General features: G+C 40.2%; 1 protein-coding gene across 1 annotated transcript in view; it reads left to right on the top strand.

Moving 5' to 3' along the window:
• Nucleotides 1–13,892: 13,892 nt before the first annotated feature.
• citb (citron rho-interacting serine/threonine kinase b) overlaps nt 13,893–18,262 on the top strand; it is a 61,249-nt gene continuing 56,879 nt past the window's right edge. Inside the window, exons 1-3 of the mRNA XM_028577652.1 lie at nt 13,893–13,901; nt 15,553–15,687; nt 16,951–17,070. Coding sequence (XP_028433453.1) covers nt 13,893–13,901; nt 15,553–15,687; nt 16,951–17,070 — 264 coding nt within the window. The remainder of the gene's footprint in view (nt 13,902–15,552; nt 15,688–16,950; nt 17,071–18,262) is intronic.

Raw genomic sequence — 18,262 nt, 5'->3', positions numbered from 1 at the left:
AGCGCAAGTCAATGTTACAGGGCTGACTTTAACCAGCTAGCTAATTTAACATTGCTGTTTGCCGTTGGCACGCTCTAAAAAGTAGCAAACTGTCACTGCCACCATAACAACACAAAGCAAATTGTAAATTCACTGCAACAATGATGTTGAAAACATGAATGTAATTTATCTGACGACAAAGTCCTAATAATATCAACTCACCCGGAGGAAGGTCAAGTAGACTGTGCCAAGCTCTCTGAAACATTTGACAAGACTTCTTCACAGTTTTCAGTTAGCATCCATAAGTTACCGGCACTACCATAAGTTACCGGCATCTCCTGGAGACTGCTGGGATTGTCACCTGAGTTACGAATTGCTTGTGACCACAAATGGCACGGAAAAACAGTCTCAAAAGTACCCACACACAGAGAAGGAGATTTACACATATATTTACATTGAAAAATACTAAGTTAATTTACAAATGATGAAATACGAGTTACAAATTAGATGCATGGACAGATATACATTTGCGGATACAAATCGCTCTGCATTCATTTGTGAATTGTGTTTTACACAAGGATCAATCTGAGACGAAGAGTTCAGTTAAGCAAAGTTTACTGAGGGCAGCATAAGAGTTACAACACAATTGTGGGTTCACAAAACAGAGACTAAGTTTCCCTAGCGACAGACATCAAGTCAGAGCTGGTCAACGAAGTTGTTTTCCGAATTATGAGCCCTGATCTGTTCTCTCCCTCAAGTTTTTATCCTATCCTCATGGGGTGTCTTCTAGTTTCTAGACAGACATTCATTTGTGAATTGTGTTTGCAGATACAAATCGCTCTGCATTCATTTGTGACTTGTGTTTCACAAATCAATTCTTAAATTAGTTGTTAAAAACTTAACGTTACACTTAACTCCCCAGAGCTATCTAGCTCTGGGGAGTTTACTCCCCGGAGTCCTTATGTTTCTTCTTCGCAGAGCTATGCTCTGCGATTCTCTGCATTTCCCGGCTGCATCCTGCTGCGTCCTGCTGCATCCGCAGCCTCCCCCCGTGCTCTGCAGCGCCACGTTACATCCCGCAACGCCCTGCTGTGATGTTCATACGCACAGAGTAGTCAGGATCCGGTATAGGAGACTGCACTACTCAGTATGACACGATGTGCCCTGCTATGACATGAACTTCCACGATAACCTTCAAAGTCAATGTGACTTCTAATGTGACTGTTATCACCACTGTTCACCACGCCCCCAACCGGCCCGTCAGACACCGCCTACCAAGAGTCTGGGTCTGCCGAGGTTTCTTCCTAAAAGGGAGTTTTTTCTTGCCACTGTCGCAATAGCCACTGCTAATGCTTGCTCTTGAGGGAATTACTGTAATTGTTGGGCTTTTGGAATTTATAGAGTGTGGTCTAGACCTACTCTATCTGTAAAGTGTCTCGAGATAACTTTTGTTATGATTTGATACTATAAATAAAATTGAATTGAATTGAAATACACAAACTCAGCCCTATGTTGCCTAAAATTAATTAACTATTATAGTCAGTTTAGTCTGAACAGCTGAGTTGCTGCAACCCATTCCGACCACTCCAAGTGCAGTTAGTTTTTCCCCAATGTGAGCAAGTTGCATGTGGGGCTGTCAATTAGCCCAAACTAACATTAACATTAAATATTAAAAACAGTTAACGTTACTGCGTCATGCATAGACATAGCTATATTTATGGCGTTGTGCACTTATTTTAAACTAAGTGAAGCATTTAACAGTGTTGTATGCTATTAATAGTTTGTTGTTTAATTTGATTAATTTTGTTGTCTTTCAAATACAGTCCACATGCTGGTGGTGGAAAGTAATTGATGTACTGAAATACACTAACGTTACTGCAAGTAGGCCTACAATTTAAGGTAGACAACAATTACTTTATTTGAATATTTTAATTTGGCTCACTTCATTGCATTTATTGTAGGTTTTGCCTACAATAAATGGGACTTATACGACCGCTATTATCCCTTACTTTACAGATTAAGATTTTATGAAATATGATGCAGTGTTATTGATAAAACTGTTAAATAAAATGAGTTCCATGTTCCCCAGCTTTAACATTAAAATTCTGATTACAGGGTAATGCGTCAGAGATAAAACTCTAATAAAAATAGCATACTGTTTGTACAATATAAAACTCTGAAAGGGGCCATTCTGAATAATGATTGACACTTAAGTACACTTGATGATAATACTTGTGTGCTTTAATGTAAAAGATTAATGCAGGACATTAACATTGGGGTATTTTTACATTGTGGCATTACTACTTGTACTTAGTATATACCCTATTCTGTATTCTCTGTTTTGGATATGTGTGTGTTTTGTGTATATTTTTGCAAGCATGTTATGTATGTATTTTATGCCAATTAGATTCATTAAAATATCCACAATTGATAAACAAGTGTAATGGGAATTTATTTGTAGTTTTTTTGCATCCATGGCAGCTGTACACATATCACGCTGGCCTCAACAGTTAGTTATGCCTCATATTCACTGGTCATCAGGCTAAAGTTCTATTGCTCCAGGCTAATTTGAAAAAGCATGACTAATATAAATTATTTTGCTTCAAGTTGTTGTTGTTTTTCAAAGATGGAGGTGGTAGTATCTAGTCCCAAGAAGAGGCTAAAATATTAAATTAAGAACTCAGATCAAAATTATCTATCAGCAGTAAACAGACGTCAGCTATTTCCTATCATATGTTTTGGTCTTGTCCGAAACTTGTTCCTTTCTGGTCATCCTTTTTTGAAGTCACCTCTAATGCTTATGCTTATAACATCTCACCTTCTCCCTTGGTTGCTGTTTTTGGTTGGTTTTCTGATACAACAGGATCTGTTCCCCCTGTTCATTTACAGAGGGTCATTGCCTTGTCCTCCTTAATAGCTAGATGCCTGATTTTATTTAAATGGAAGGCTGCTACTCCTCCATCACACCACCACTGGATTAGGGACATTATGCAGAATGTTAAGCTGGAAAAAATCAGATGTACCCTCAATGGTTCCATCAACAGATTCTACAAAACCTGGGACCATCTGATAACTTACAGTATGTGAACAATTTACTTGGTCTGGAACTGGAACGCTGAATGTTTACACCTGCCCTTGGTCAGTCCTGTAATAAGGAATGTTAGGTGGACTTGTTTTTTTTGTTTTTTTTTAATCTTTTGTCCATCTGTTGTCTGTGACAAGTCTGTCAGGTTGATTTTTGGTTTGGTCTGTCTTTTGTCTTTCTCTTGTTGGGATTGTTTTTCTATGGTTATTTGTAAAATAGAGAATACGATTGTTTTATGTGATAATTGGAAATGTACAAATAAAGTGTTTAAAAAAATTGTCTATCAGCAAGATGGACCTCATTCATGGAATGTTAGGAATTGCAGGGTCAAGACAATACTAGACGTTATATGAATCAAATTGGGTGTCAAAATGTTGCTAATTGATGTGTGTATGGGTATTATATTTTTCCACAGAGGAAAAAAAAGTCAGGTGAAATAACCAAACTGAGAACTGTTGGCAAACTACTTTATGAGACTTAAGAAGCTAGGGTCTGGGCATAAATTAAGGGTTGCTATTACAGTTAGGATTAGGTTAAGGAATTAACATACTCAGTAAAGGCCCTCACACGATACAGCAACATGTGTGCATGGATGTATTATAAGCCCATGTGTGTATCTGTGTGTATGAGTGGGGGATGAAGGGGTTGAGATGAGGTTAGGATGTCGGGGGCGGGGCATTGGTGATGAATGATTACAAACAAAGCCTCTCGAGCTGATAAAGTGAAGGCACAAAAGAAGTGGGTCACAGCCTGCTGGTCCACTGTCGCCTAGCTTCGGGGGGGCCGAGGGGGCCACGCACTAGTTAATGGGTGATTTCCTCAGAGCACATCAAAACCTCGCTGCTTTGATAAACCGCTAAGTAGAGTGAATTTAGCAGCCCACATTATCCTTATTAGTGCTCTGCTGCTGGTGTTAAGTTGATTGCACATACAAGGAAAAACAACAACAACCTTTGTGCTATTAAAAGAATTACAAGTAAGTTACAAGTAAGTTGCTTTCACGTTATTATTAAAATTTCTATTTCAAACAATATTTACGATAACAACTGCTGTTACAACACAAGGTTGAACCACAGTGAAATACAATACAAATCTCATCAGAGAGCTTATAAATGAATTAATGTTTGATGTAAAAAACATAACAAATATAGAAATAGTGAGGACAGCAATATGTCACATCACATAAGTTTGTTTTGTAGATGAAATACATTTTTGTTGTTGTAGGGAAGAAGATTGCATGAAGCTTATTGTCATTATTGTCAATACATTTTGAGAGCCTTGCCTCTCTGGATGGAGATAAACATAACAAACTCACACTCATTGCTCTTTATTATAGACTATGGCTCCCTCTGTGGAAAGAAATGTGAAATTACATTCACATTCCCCAAAGTGATGGGTAAACAATCAACAGCCTACTTACACTGAACAGCTCTGCACGGATCTGAAAAGAATTTCGGGGTTGATGTCTTATAACGATCAATGCTATAAAAAAAATGCTTCTCAATGATATGAATGAATGCCAATTATTTTGGGTGTAACATTTGTTAGTGGAGATTATTTATGGTAAGGATTCGCCAATACCAATACAGTCTTTCTAAATATCTGCAGTGGTAACCGAGTTTACAGAGCTCCAGCATTTATAACCAATCACAAAGACATTTTAACCTCAGAGAACAATAATAGCCTTCTGTCTGTGATGGATTGTCAAAAAGCTTTGCCTGTAGATTTGTTTACATCTCATCCCCTTTCCACATTGTCCTATGCTAGCCGTGTGATTTACCAAATGAGTAAGCAACCACAAATTAGCCTTTGTGAATGTAGCTCCTTTAATAGTGGCAGTTTACAGTGAGTATGTAAAGCAGCGTATTCCTAGTACTTAGTGTTCTGTGCTTACGTAACATCAACCCTTAGTCATACTGGCCTGACTGCCTATTTTTTTTATGCAAGCTTTGGCTGCCTGTTATGTAACAAAACCAGGCTCTTCAAACCTCTTTAATGCAGTATTTCGCTCTGATAGCAACCTCATATACCATCATGTCAGAACTAGCTATTTCAATGTTTTGCCAGTGGATGGCAGTGTTTTTACACAAATTCTTCTTCTAAATTAGATGACTTGGAAAGATAGTGGCACCTACTGAAGAGGTACTGCTCTGTTTGATCATGTACAGTAAGTTCTCCCCTGATAATAGCTGCCATTGCTATAGCGTTTGGTATGTACTTTTTTTTAATTTACCATTATTTTGCAGGAACACCAAAAACGTTCCAAAATTAACAATAAACTGCACTGTATATAAATGTGTCTGCACACTGCAGACACATTTATATCGTCAACAGAATTCAAAGTGATTGGGAAGTAATTAATTACAGTTCATTACACTACAGTGAAATCCTAGTGAAAACATCCATCTTTCCGTCTTTATTTCAGATTTAAGCTGGGATTGGCCTTACAATAGCACACATACACATACAATGCCTTGTTGCTAGGTAACATCAGTGTGATGCCTCCGCCTCAACCCAATACTCCAGAGCACTTGCAAATGCAGCCCTTTCATACTGATGTCATAAAATCATAATCATTAAAATAATCCAATAAATATAAACCCTTTTTAGTAGTTTATATATATTGCTTTCACTTGTGACTTATTATTGTTACGTATCCTCGATGTGGCAAAGGAAAATACATGCACACTTTTAAAAGATCTTTTTTTTTTTTTTAACTTAGGAGCAGTAACCTGTAATAAGCAGGCCTAGTTTTACCATTGCATTTACTGTACAGTAGATGCACAACAGGTTGTACAGTAGCTGTGAAGGTTTGAAAAAGTGTCAGGCTGAAAGAAGTTGCATACCAGCAACACACTGCATTATGTAATGGCAAAAGCCAAAAGCAGGTTCTATTTATAAATCATTACACTTTTTTTTCTCCTCAAGGATTTATAAGAAAACTTCTCTGAATGTGGTGCTTCTCTCCTGGACAGATATTATTTAGCATACATGTATGTTGTCACTTTTAATATATTGTTTCTGTGGCAGGTGATGACCTCATCCTGGCTTTATGTGGGGAAATCTTTAAACAAGGGCTCTTCCTGGACGTGTGTTTGTCCAGACACAGATTTCTCTTCAGATTACAGTAACAGATCTGCTCGTCTGAATCAAAGACGTCTGAAGCAACTAAGCTGGAAAAAAATATAACATTAATGCATTGGATTTAAGGAGCAAAGAGACACATAATTCGGTCGAATCCGGACAGTAGGGAGGATGTGAGGAGATAGAGGTGAGATATTGGTTGTGTGATCTGATTCCAGGTTTGCAAATGATGGCATGCTGGCCTGGCCTTAGGTACACGATCACTCTCTTTTGTTATACAGCTAAGCCAAGGTTCTCTCTGTTCTCCCCTCTGTTCTCTGTCTGCCACTGATTAGTGTGATTATTGTGCTTTCACCTTCGAAGCATTTTGTCCCTTCTGCTGCGCTGATGTAGTACTGCTTGCCAGGTCAGGTTCTGCCATCTGTTACTGTTTGTGTAATCTGTCACTGTGTGTGTGTGAGCGTGTGTGTAGTTTGCAAGTCACTATCACTATGATGTGTCACTTGGCTTACATGAGCAAAGAAAGTTGAGGTGAGCCTGAAGTAGTGTATCAGACACTGGGGACCTTGTTAGGTTGTGACATGACATGTACTGTATAACTGTTTACCCTGGTACAGTAATACTTCAGTTTGCTTCGTTACATTGGTATCTGTTTATATGTGTTACAGTTCTGTTAGAGACAATTTTGATACAGTGCACTATGCATGTTAAGCATGAAAAGTGTGACAGACTCAGCGCTTCTACACTCTAGCTTTTATCTGAGAAAATGTTGCACATAGTCTGCTATGTTACAAAGCTAAAACCTACCGGGGCTAATTGAATAACAAAACACAGCTGCTAAAGGTTAACCTAGCCGGTAACATTAATCCCCCTGCCTCGTTTTCCAACGAGACTAACTTGTCCTCCAAACTTCTAGGGAAGTTTGTGCTGTGTTGAACTGACTCACCCAGAATCTGCAAGGTTTCACGTCTGAAGATGGCTGCTTGCCCGCGTGACCACCACGTAGCTTCGGGTCCGCTACGTCGGCGTCTTGGCCGGGCCAACCCCGCTCTTCCTTGTTGTAATTCAGGTTTTTATAAGGCGTATTTACAAAAGTTTGGGTTGTGAGAAACAAGAATGTCTTTCAGCGCCTTTATCTTCCGTAGCGTTCTCTCAAATCAATCACCATGCACCTGCCAATCTGGGTTATCAGCGTCAACACGCCCCCCTCATGTCACGTATCCTATGAAAAGGCTACTACTAACAGCTATCAAATTAAGAAAACCTTGCAATAATTGCCCCCTTGAGCACATAAGAGTATACAATGCTACTTATAAAGATTTCCACCTTTCTTTCCACATTTATATCGCCTTCTTCAAGCAAGAACCTTCATCTCTTCTTAATTGTTCTTGTTTACTTGCAGATGCAAGCACAATTTTACTGTAATAACACCCTTGTCCTGCCGGTTATTAGATTGCATTGCTTCTGCTCATGTAGAGGAAGCAAAGTAGGGGTCATTGTGTTTAATCACTAATGAGCTGCACAATTGAAGTGAGTCGTAACTGTAACTGACATGAACGTACAGTAGTTTGCAACTGTTGGGAGCTGCCTGTTAACGCAGTGTGTCAAGAAGCATACATTAGTGTGATTAGTGACGGCTGCTGCAGTACGGGGAGAGGGAGAAAGAGTTGGGACAGAGAAGAGAGAGAGAGAGAGAGAGAGGGTGGGAGCTTCCACTCACTCTTTACAGTATGTGATCACCCGTCTGCTGCATTACTCTACAAAGCCATTCCCCTATATTCCTCCACTCCCTCCCTCGCTTCTCCGCTCTATCTCTCTGTAAGCAGTATTCTCCAGTCGCTCTCGCTGCCTCACAGCTTTCTGCCCTGCCACAGCACATCTCTCTCTCCCCTCGGCTCCTCTCTCTCCCCAGAGAGGATGACATCCCTGAATTTGATGAACCAGCGAAGCTCTCATTCTGGCTGGTGGCTTCCGAGGGAGACCCCACATGAACGGGCTTACTGGACGAGGAGGTGCCGCGTCTAAGGAGCTTTGTAGAAAAGCTGTCAGCTGTATCAGTCTCTGTGTAAGTGCTATACTATTTTACTTACATGCTTACAGCTCCTATTAAAGATAGGGAAGGGAAATTAGGGGGATGACTTGGTCGGGGAAAGAAAGAAACCAGTATCTTTGCTTTACAGCTCCGGACTGCTACAGTGCATTGTTATTTTCCTCATGTCAGCATGTTTGACCTATTACCTGACTGATTGATTGACTGACACTAGAGCTGAGGATTTATGGAGTGATGAGATAGCATTGGTAGCACTGAGCTTATGCAGCAGCTGTATCTTGTCTATCAGGAGAGAGGGCTATTCTTGGTCACGACACTGAAATGCTGTGTTTCATCTCTCTTCGTTGCTGTGTTTACTGTAGCATACACTCCTACAGATGGCTATCACTCCCTGGGGTGGCGTTCAAACTCTTAACTGTTTGTATATGGTCATAATGAGACCACTGCATGCTTTCTTTTCCGAAATTGGATTAATGCATACCAAGACTGAGGAAGTTTCAGACAAAGTTGATCTGAATGTCTATAATGCAGGGATGTTTTCAAATGATCTCAACTCACTTTGAGCCCCCAGTTGGGAAGGTGCAGTAGGAGTTGAGATTGAGATTCAGTCCAGAAAGAAAGCTGAAATGACAAAGTCAGTTGGAAAAAGTACGTTAAGATGAAGACTGTCGTTGGAGAAAAATGTCTCTATGGTAACAGCAGGTTTTGCCAAGGGTGGAGGACCGGCCAAGGAAGCATGCTGCTTCTGCTGGATCACAAATTACATCACTGACGGGACTTTTCAGGCAGAACAAAAGAGAATATTAATGAAGAGATTGTGGGACAGACAGAAAAGTTTTAATAGATAGATAGATGGACAGAATAGGTGATGGTAGTAGCCTACATATAGTAGTTTTATGTACACTAACCGGATAATGTGATTCATGCTTAGCGCGGAGCATGCTTTATAAGTTGCCTAGAATATGTATATTTATGATGTAAATGGTTAACATTTTGCCAGGAGGACTGTGCAGTCACATCTGTTGGTGTTTATTTCAATCTGTGTTTAGCTGTTTGTGGAGGCCGACCTAATTGGTGGTACGTGGAACAGAGGAAACAAGAGACACCTGTGCATTGTCAAAACTCTCTGCAGAACAAATCTGTCAATGCTATTGTGAGTTGTGATGAGAGAGAGAGAGAGAGAGAGAGAGAGAGAGAGAGAGAGAGAGAGGGAAATCTCTACTGCTCCATATCCTCAAGTGTCATTTTCCCAAAAGCCTCCTTTAGAAGCCCACACTGATCATCTTGTCATTTGGATTTGTGATATAATGACGGACTGGATTTTTGAAGTGCTTCCCCAAGTGCTCAGCATACTTTTATAGATTGTAATATTCTGTCTGTCTGTCATGGTTAATGCATCAGTGCCAGAGCTTTCAGTTGCAGGTGCTGTAGCTCTGGTGGCCCCAGTGAAAACTGAGATAACTCTTGTTATGATTTGATACTATAAATAAAATTGAATTGAATTGGAAGTGTTTTAACGCCATATTTAACCCATCTTGTTAGGTATTAAAATCAACATGCAACAGCATTTTCATTGGAGAGTTGAGGATTAATGCCAGCCAGTTAGTTCTTAAAGGCTAATTGTGGCTTTAGTTGAGTGGGTTAAAACTCCTTCTATTGCGACATGTTCCACTGGATACCTGCAACAATTTTAACATGACAGCATATCTTCCTACAACTGGGTGCTTGGTGAACTGCAGGGGCGTGCAATTTCCAATACGTGTTTTTTTTTAACCATTTCAGGGTAGGGTTTTCCTTTTTTAAGCTCATGTAACAAAATGCACTAGGCCTATAAATAAGCCTCCAAAAATGTATAGCGTTGTAATATCAAGCACAGATTCTATAGATGAGGCTGCATTTACGGATAGGCTCAGGTAAACCTTTAGAGTTGCTCCGATACCGGAAATGCCTCCGATACTTCCTAAAATGCTGGTATCGGTATCGGCAAGTACGCGAGTCTATGCACCAATCCGATACCACGTACTTTAGCCATGAAAAAACTACTTTAAAGAAGTTTATAGATGCTCTGATTCCGTTATGACTTAAAGAAAGTGGCATTCATTCTCTATATGTATTTGTTCATGTTTTACAAAGGGTTTAACCTGAGCCAGGCCATACAACTATTTTTATTTATTTCACCTTTATTTTTACAGGCAAGTCATTAAGAACGGGTTCTTATTTACAATGACGGCCTGACAAGTGGCAATCATATCACATCTATACAGGGATTGTAGTATACAGCTGTCAAAATAATAATAATAATAATAATATATATACTGTATATACATATATATATATATATATATATTTTAACATGACAGCATATAATATACATATATATATATATATATATATGTGGTTTTTTTAACGCAGTGATATCGTATCTGTACTCGGTATCAGCCAATACGTATAGGTATCAGAAACGGTATCGGGAATAAAAACTGGTATTGGAACATCTCTATTAACCTTCCCTAATCTTTAAAGCCTGTGGTGTTTAGCAGGAAACCAAGAAGCTGGGAAACCATGTTTGAATTTAGAGAACTGCTGCAATGGCAGAAACCTCAAGCGCTCTATCTTTCGTGCATGACTGAGGTATTACTAATTTATTGTTGTCATGACAATAGGCACAAAGTATGTGGAGAGGATGGGCTGAAAGATCAAACTAGAGGGAGGGTAGATGGGTAAAGGACTGTGAGCTTGAGAAGAATCTGTGCCACTACAGCGTTGCAACAGGTCTGTGATTCACCTACACCTGCCTACTGCCCATACAGTAGCACTGGCCCCTGGTCACCCTGTAGACTGAATGTAGAGCAACACCATGACTGGGATACAACCTCTCTCCACTCTCCTCCTCTTCAACAACTCTGACTCACAGACCAGCAAACATTAATCAACCCACTAAAATGAGCTCCTCGACTTATGTTGCAAGCCAATGTTTCTCTGAATGTTAATGTTCTGTTGCTCATAAAAAAAGACAACAAGTATTTATGGAACATTTTTGATTACGGGCACTGTATTATATTTCTTGCCTACCAAATGTAGGAACATTTTCTGGACTGAAACACGATTATGAAGAATATGGCAATGTTCAGCAAGCACAGATAAGCCAGCTCAGTGGTCAAACTGTCTTTCCTGTAGTTGTAATGAGCTTTTATTAAGTATAGTTATTTGTAATTGCTTTCAGGGATATCATTATTGCAGAGGAGGGGCCCAGCTGCACAGTCTGTTAGCTCAGCTCATTATGGGCAGTCGGCTTGCACTTGAGTCTGGGAGGAAGACAGTCTGATCTGAGTCCCATCTGGTGCCTCAAGCTAGGATGGAACCCTGTAACCGCCAACTTTACCACTGGCTGGCTGTTGTGGAAGTTCTCCACCCAGTATACAACACTAAATCATGCAGTGTTTTTAGCACGTATCGATATATAAGATTCATTAGTGGGTTTGGAGCTGTGAGTGCCACCACAAGACATGAACCAGGCCTGGTACGCCCTGCTATGCCCTGCTACGCCCTGCTATGCCCTGCTATACCCTACTACGCCCTGAACTGCTACAACTATTATTTCTAGTCATAGTTACTATAAATGCCACTGTTCATCATGCCCCCAAACAGCACTGGCAGATGCGAGTCCACCAAGAGCCTGGGTCTGTCCGAGGTTTCTGCCTAAAAGGGAGTTTTTCCTCGCCACTGTACGGTCTAGATCAATCTGAAAAGTGTCTTGAGATAACTCTTTTATGACTTGATGCTATAAATAAATACATTGAATTAAATTGAAAATAAGACTGGTTTCTCTAACTACCTTGCCATCTGGTTTCAGAGCAACAAATCCAAACAGGACATTTTGACATCTCATCCAAAACAGAGAGCCATTGATGTAATGTGCTTACAGGCTGAAGATCAGCAGGTTGCTAGAGAAACCTCAGCCAACACTTTGCTCATGCCCATCATCACTCATGACAAGCCACCTGCTCCTCCATCATGTCATGCCAATGAAACTGGAATACCAGGCAGCAGTCTGATGCAGCTTGGGCACATTCTGTGTAGCCTGCTATGGTACTGAACAGCTCACCCCTCAAATGACCCTTGAAGCATAATGATTACATCAGTGACTTTTCTGGGCAAATATTAGCAAGCACTAGAGTCATCTCTAGAGACTCATAATATCCGTTCTTCATCTGCAATGTCTGCTTAGCTTTGTTTTATGAATAAAAATGCTAATGTATGTGATCTTCTGGGCAGCAATATAATGGTTATGTCCTGCTGGTCCTGGACAGTATACACAATGGAGCACAGTCTAAAAGCAGAAACAATGTAACAACAGACAATATACATGACTACGTACTAGGGCTGGGTATTGTATAATTTCTTTTTATTCTGATACCGATACCAATACCGTGACTTTGATACCAGTTGCTGAACGATATTTTTTTGGATACCAGTGTTATGAAATCCATTTTAACGAAAAATAAATTACAACATTACACGTTACGGTACAAATCTTTTTATTTATTTTTCAGCTCCTACTACGTGAGCCCTGTCTCTCTGCGTAACGTAGAGCTTTTCTTGCCTGCCTCTACAACGTGTAACGTGAGACAGCCAATCAGCAGCATTATCAGATCTTGGTAGAAGCATGCTGCATGACGCTGATGAGATTTACTCATTAGGTATTGAAATTCGGTAATGAATGACGAGGCATTTTTCCGATACGCCATACTATAAAGGCAATTTGGTCGATGCCTAAAAAGTATTGAATTCGGTACCCAGCCCTACTGTTTACAATCCTGTAGCAAAACCACACAGCAATCCACAGGCGCCCTCATGTTAGTTGAGCTTGAGTTGAGCATGTTACCGTAGGGAGGAGTGGGAGGTGAGCCTCTGCTTTTAATAGAAATTCTCCCTTTGTCGCTCACTCCTCTGCCTGCCTCTTGATCACAAAAGCTGCCAAATATATCCAGCGGTGGTAAAAGAGGCTGTTGTGTGAAAACAGGCAGGCTATTTATAGTTTCTGTTAAGCCAGAATATGAGCGCATGTTTGGTCAGATCAGTATGGATCTCCTGTGAACAGCATACTTTATCTGCTAGTCTTCTTTGTGATCATGTTGCTGTATACATTGAATAGCTGTCTTCAGTGCTTGATTGCTAATTGTGCTTCTTGTTATTAGAATCATTATTACAATTTGGTTGTTAATAAGGGCTCATTTGCTTGATTACGTATGAGTAAAAAGTGAATGTATCTTGATTGCAATACTCCCAACTGTGATGTAAATATCTTGATATCCCCTGTTCACTTGCAAAATAGGTAAACATTTAGATACATGAATTCTATAGCATGCTGTAACTTTTATGATGAGTGTCAGAGCATATACGGAAGGTTAATTATTCCAATTGACAGTCTGAAATAAGTCCAATCTATACATTATGGTTATGAAAGGTAAGTGTTTTACATAAGAGCATTGAGTCAGCCCTTCAGTTTTCAAGAGAGGTTGTGCATAAAGACTGTTTGCCATCATGTTTCACTCCCTGTTCCCTATCTCCCATCCTCTCTTCACGCTCTCCTCTCCTACAGATTAGTGACTACATCCATCAACTCTCTAAATAAGACTGTCTCCTTTGGAAAAGCGTCATTAAAAACACGAAACAGCCAGACTTGCTGGACACATGTCACAGGTATTACTCTTCACATGGTAAGAGTTTGTTTCCAGAACAAGCTAAATCATCCATCTGTTTGTTAGTTTGCCTATAGACTGTAGCCGAGCTGGAGTGTGTGTGTGTGTGTGTGTGTGTGTGTGTGTGTGTGTGTGTGTGTGTGTGTTTATGTATCTTAGTGTTCCACATGACTGACTATGTGTGAAAACAGGGCCGTCCTTGTGGCATCAATCTGTTACAGTTGTACAGGCTACACAAAAAAAAAAAAAACTTTTCTTGCACGAACACAGTACAACTTGGTTCTTTTTATAACATGGTGTAAAATCACAAGGGAATATAGGTTATAAGTACAACGACTGCTAAGAAAAATATACTAATAAATGCTGCAGAGGTGCATAACATGATTTTTTCCCATGCAATGGAAAAACTGCGAAAAGAGACGTTTAACGTTTAGACATCTAAGTGATGAAATACCTAAATCCATAAACTCCAAGTTTATGTTTTATAAACTACCTTTACCTTTTTACAAAAAATATTAATTTTTATAATTGATTAAAAAAAGGAAAACTATACCTCATTATCTTTTTTCTTGAATAATGTCACCTTAACGTCGACGTTTGTTAATCCTCCGTGGTACAAATAATGTTTTGGTGGATTCGTTCTACCGGATGGTTAGTGGGATTCAAACATGACGTATTGCCTGTATATCTTTTGTCTTGTAATTGTAACAAAATACTAAAAGTATAATTCTGAATGTGGTTCAATATATTCCACCCGGCATCTTGCAGTGTCAAACTAATTGGACAACAATAGCTGAATCACTTCCATCTCCATCCCACCATAAAGCCTAAATTTAGATCCAACAAGCGCTGACCTATTGTTGTAAGATTTCAATGACGTCCGTATGACTCAAAACCAAACCTGTTTGTGTGAAGTAAAATCCAATGCCATAACGTCACCTTCATGTGCTTATGCAAGAATGATGAAGATACTGAATAACTGGCCAGTTGCAATGCACTGGATCCTACAAAAATCCACAGACACACAGTTGTAAGTGGAAATGTAGTTTCTTTCTTCCAGCCTATTTTATAATCCATCATTAGTCAATGTTATTATCAACGTCTGTCTCCTAAATGTGTTGGAAATGGGAAACCTTTTTCAAAGTATCAAGTAATTCTTTGCAGTAAGGTTAAATTCCAGTACAATGTTGACCCATTGCTTTTACTGGCTTCAGCCCCATGCTGTGACGCCGTGTTGTTGTGAGCATGTGTCTGCATCACAGTCTGTGGTCTGCATACTGACTGTTTGTTAGTGCTACCATACACTAAGTGCTGTGATTGTGTATCCGTGGCTATTCTGCTAGCCCTGCTGTTTCTCTGGTTTGCAATGCTCCCCAGGCCCTGTAATGCCGTAATGGCACATCTAATTGTATCATCAGAGGCTACCAATGACATGTGCCACCAAACAAGTGCAGTCTTATACACTTGCACACACACATACACAAACACACAAGCACACAACCATTACAAGTGCATTGCTACTATTATTGTTGTTAATATTTTAGATAGTAAGAAGACATCCTTAACACATCTACACTGTCAATGGACGCTGTAAAAAAACAAAGATGTATCTCCATCTATTCATGCTATGTTCTTGTTTCCTGGTTGAACAGGAGATCTCCCTTGGCCAGAGGAAGATGTCTGATCTTGAGTTGGTGCTGCAGCAGAAGGATATAGAGTTGAAGGCCTCAGAGACCCAGAGGACCATCCTGGAACAGGACCTGGCAACCTACATCACAGAATGCAGTGTGAGTAGCCCTGTAGCTGCTAGAGTGGACACACCTGGACTGTTGTTCTTGTTCCAAACATGCGTGCGTGCGCATACATTTACAGGAGACGACTGCTACAGGTGCAGTGGGTTTTTATAATAGCACGAGATTTATTAACAAAATATGGACAAAATATTAAAGGTCCCATGGCATGAAAATTTCACTTTATGAAGTTTTTTTACATTAATATGTGTTCCCCCAGCCTGCCTATGGTCCCCCAGTGGCTAGAAATGGCGATACCCTGGGTATCCTGCTCTGCCTTTGAGAAAATGAAAGCTCAGATGGGCCAATCAGTAATCTTCTCCTTATGAGGTCATAAGGAGCAAGGTTACCTCCCCTTTCTCTGCTTTGCCCTCCCAGAGAATTTGGCCCACCCATGAGAGAGAGAGCGACATCATGACTTTCAAACGAGCAGTGGCAGTTGGTCAACGCCACACCCCCACCCTCCACCAGCTCATTGTGGGACTGGCTCTAGTGGCTGTAATTCTGCACCAAGGCTGAATTTTGGGAAAGAGACTTCAGATACAGTATTAGGAGACCACTAAGGTCTATATAAAAGAGACTTCAGATACAGTATTAGGGGACCACTAAGGTCTATATAAAAGAGACTTCAGATACAGTATTAGGGGACCACTAAGGTCTATATAAAAGAGACTTCAGATACAGTATTAGGGGACCACTAAGGTCTATATAAAAGAGACTTCAGATACAGTATTAGGGGACCACTAAGGTCTATATAAAAGAGACTTCAGATACAGTATTTAGGAGACCACTAAGGTCTATATAAAAGCATCCAAAGAGCACCATGACATGGGACCTTTAAAAACACCTCTCAGCAACAAATCAAATTCAAAATTCAACAGCACAGCCTCCAAAATGACCATACAGTGGAATCAACACCTATTATTACGTTATTACCATTTACTGCAGAACTGTTCTATTATCATTTGTTTTTTATACTTTATTGATCCCCAAGGGGGAAATTACATACTTTTCCCTCTGTTGCTAGAACACACATTACACACAGGCCTGAAATACACACACATGCGCAAGACCTATAAATGGAGAGATGTCAGAGTGAGGGGGGCTGCGACTGCTGAACAGGCGCCCGAGCAGTTGGGGGTTCGGTGCCTTGCTTAACAGCACATTGGCGGTGCCCAGGAGGTGAACTGGCATCTCTCCAGCTACCAGTCCACTGGGTGAACTATCAATTGACTGAACTTAGGTATGTCTTGGTTTCAGAGTCTAAAGCGCAGTTTGGAACAGGCTAGAATGGAGGTGTCACAGGAGGACGACAAAGCGCTGCAGCTCCTGCATGACATCCGGGAGCAGAGCAACAAGCTTCAAGAAATCAAAGAGCAGGTAGGACGGCATCTTGGGCGTCACCTTTGTACAGTAAGTCAGTGTGGGATGAAATATTTACTACTAATGCTGTGGGCTCAAAACTGAATCAAGTAAGACACATTCTTGATCAACTATCTAGCATTACAGTCACTTAAGATTTCATTCAAGTTTTGTTCATTGTACAATTCTTAAGAGTTTGTTGTGGACAGAAAACAAATGAAATTATCTCTCTTCAGGAGCAGATTTGTTTTTGACTCAGTACTCGTTCACTTCTTGGATGGATATTTGCAGTGATGGCTATACTGTACTAAATCTCAAATTCACAAAGCAGAAATGTCAAAAGAATGATCCTTTAGAAAAGAAGGAGGTTAATAGAATTTCATTATGGCAGTTAGATGTAGCAGGTCATGTCACCAAGGCTGAGTGGGTGGGTTGTGAGTGTTAATTAGACACATGAGGCACACAAAGTTGGAATCTTACCACTCTCTCTACGGGTGCAGTGAGTTTACAACATTAAGCACCTACAGCTTGTTCAGAAATGCCTATGCAGTACCCTATTCATGTAAATGGTTCTGTGATTGTCGATACTTAAAAAAAAAAAATCCTTGAACCTTTTTACAACAATATAATGATACAGTTCATCTACAGTGTGTCATTGAAACGGGTTTGTATACCATGTGGCCGTGAAGACTTTCAGCAGCCGGGGGCGGTGACAAAAATCTGCTGTCAAATTGGACAGATTACAGCCGTTTCCTGCGGCCTTCAGGCTGAACAGGAAGTCACAGAAAACTCACATCCTGTTCGGTTAGATTCCGATTTAATAAAATGTTATCAGACCCATATATCAGCTTGTACGCCATCTCCAGTTGTTTTTATTATGACAGAGTAGCTGTCAAAATGCTCCACATCTGTGATCTGTTGCTGATGTTAATTAACAACACATGATCCGGATGACGGATGATCCGTAATCTGAACAGATTTAGTCTCTCTGACTTCTAAACGTAACTATCAGCCACACTACATGTGGTTTGTGCAGAATGTGCCTTTAAATCAGACAAATAGCAATTAAAATCCCTCCAATTCAAAAACAATAAAAAGTTTATATAAAACGTCATCATGTTGAATCGATTCTGAACCAATCAGCTGTTAGATCAGCCGAGAGCCAGGTCGTTTCCCAGCATACCCTGGGTCTGCCTGGGTCTTGCTGTCG

This window comes from Perca flavescens, chromosome 5 (assembly GCF_004354835.1).
Source record: "Perca flavescens isolate YP-PL-M2 chromosome 5, PFLA_1.0, whole genome shotgun sequence".
Classification (NCBI taxonomy): Eukaryota; Metazoa; Chordata; class Actinopteri; order Perciformes; family Percidae; genus Perca; species Perca flavescens.
The sequence above is the reverse complement of the archived record's forward strand: the minus strand, read 5'-3'. Positions and strand labels throughout refer to the sequence as shown.